General features: G+C 48.1%; 1 protein-coding gene across 1 annotated transcript in view; it reads left to right on the top strand.

The window, feature by feature from the left end:
- LOC111971115 (A disintegrin and metalloproteinase with thrombospondin motifs 5) overlaps window positions 1-1,290 on the top strand; it is a 34,451-nt gene extending 33,161 nt beyond the window's left edge. The window contains 1 exon segment of the mRNA XM_070445884.1: window positions 255-1,290. Within this exon segment, the coding sequence (XP_070301985.1) occupies window positions 255-921 (667 nt within the window). The 3' untranslated portion in view covers window positions 922-1,290.
- The last annotated feature ends 928 nt before the right edge of the window (window positions 1,291-2,218 follow it).

The following is a 2,218-nucleotide window of genomic DNA, read 5'->3' as shown; positions in this document are numbered from 1 at the left end:
TTGTGGCTGAATGGAAGCAATTCCACGCAGCAATGTTCCAACATCTAGTGGAAAGCCTTCACAAAAGAGTGGAGGCTGTTATAGCAGCAAAGGGGAGATCAACTCCATATTAATGCCCATGATTTTGGAATGAGATGTTTGACAGGCAGGTGTCCACGTACTTTTGGTCATGTAGTGTACAACATACCGGGGACATACACACACTCCTCACTCTCCTGTAACTTATTTTTCCCCTCTCTCCCTCCCCCATGCAGTAAGGGCTACACAGACGTCGTGAAGATCCCAGCGGGCTCCACCCACATCAAGGTCCGCCAGCACAAGCCCAAGGACCAACCCCGTTACACAGCCTACCTGGCCCTGCGTCGTCCCAGTGGCGACTACCTTCTCAACGGCAAGTTCATGATCTCTACCTCAGAGACAGTCATCCCCCTCAACGGCTCGGTGCTCAACTACAGTGGCTGGAGCCAGCGGGACGAGTGGCTACACAGCATGGGCCCTGGGGCCCTCAGAGAGGCCCTTACAGTTCAGATTCTGGCCACGGACGCCAAGAGGCCCCTGGATATCCGCTACAGCTTCTTCATGCCTCGTCGTGTTTCGGCTCCACCACCGCCACCTCCCCCGCACACCTCCACAACTACACCCACCACTACTACTACAACAACCACCTCTGCTAGATCAAGCAGTAGAACCACATCGGCCCTGTTTTCGGCTCTGGCTCTCTCTAGAGCCCCAGGGGTGTCGACGGCGGCCTCTGGGCCCCAGTGGGTGACTGGCCCCTGGATGATCTGCTCCAGGACTTGTGACACGGGCTGGCAGAGCCGCACGGTGCAGTGCAAGGACCCGCAGGCCAAGCTGGCCAAGGGCTGCCCTCTGGGCGACCGCCTCTCCGCCTTCAAACAATGCCTAGTGAAAAAGTGTTGAGAGGACCAGAAACTAGACTCCCATGAAAGTAGGGGGTACACACAGACAGAGACACTGGCTATTGACAGTCAACCCCTCCTCTTCCTTACCCCACACCCTACTATGCCAGGCCCTGCTTGGCACAGCTACAGACATACGACGGATACATGTGGACACTTCCGAATAGTGCAGCCGCCCAATCAACCCCCACTTGTCAAATCCCTCCTCTATCTGAAGGTTTCGTTTGTATTCCTCTGTTAATGACACTTTTTTGTTTGCTTTTCTGTATGTTCTTGCTACTGTGGGTTTTTCATGATTGTCCGCTTTGTCTCTTTGTCTTGTGTGACTGCGCACCTCTGGACCATGGGCCTCCGTACTAGTCTGTTGTGGGGCACTTTTTCTCCACTTCCGTTCGGGGTCCCCTTTTTTCTTTTTGCTCCTACCACGGCCGATTCTCCACATAAGATTGGTCTATCCAACTTCCTGTTTTGGATTGCGGACCAGGAAGTAGCCTGGGGGCACAAYCAAGAGCAAACGATCCGTACTGTAACCAGTCCAGAAATGGGGTTGAACCGYACTGCAAACATCCCAGGTCAGAAAATGGACATACAGTGATAGACTGAGTTGGGGCAGAGTTGTGCCCAACAGCTAGTGCTGAGCGATTAACCTACATTTAGTTTATTATTTTGGTTTTTAAACAACTAATTGACAGACTTTGTTTTAATTATTTGGATTCCATGTAGTTATGTTTTTTTTCTGTGGACTCAATGTGCACATTGATCAGTTTCTCTAGAAATAAATCAGATCAAGCCCTGTGCGATCTGGGAGTTGTAGTCTAGTTGGGAGTTGTAGTTTACATCAGGCCAATATTCTAAATAGTTTAGTGCAGAAAACATGCTAATTAACTACAAGGATCATAATAGATTGCATGCGTACTTGTCCGGTCTGTGTGTTTCTTTTATGCCTGCAACATTAGGTTAGTACAGAAGAATGTGCACTCGAGTGGGATAGAGAGCAGTTACTTAGCGAAGTATCTACCTGAAAATGCATAGTCTAAGTGGTTGGTAGTTGGTATTCAGCAGGCATAAAAGTATGCCTTATTTACTTTGAAGACCTACTGCGATAGTGATTTTGTCAGACAGCATAGGCAGCAGATATATAGAAATGATTTGGAATTAAATAATAAAATCATCAAATTAAACAAATGTAAAATACACAACTGAAATGTTTTAGTAAGTGATAAGCAGTACTGGGCAGTCACTATAATTATTACTTGTTTTATTCTGTGTTACAGCATTCAACCCACCTAATGCATAGT

Source organism: Salvelinus sp. IW2-2015, linkage group LG12, assembly GCF_002910315.2.
Source record: "Salvelinus sp. IW2-2015 linkage group LG12, ASM291031v2, whole genome shotgun sequence".
Classification (NCBI taxonomy): Eukaryota; Metazoa; Chordata; class Actinopteri; order Salmoniformes; family Salmonidae; genus Salvelinus; species Salvelinus sp. IW2-2015.
The sequence above is the reverse complement of the archived record's forward strand: the minus strand, read 5'-3'. Positions and strand labels throughout refer to the sequence as shown.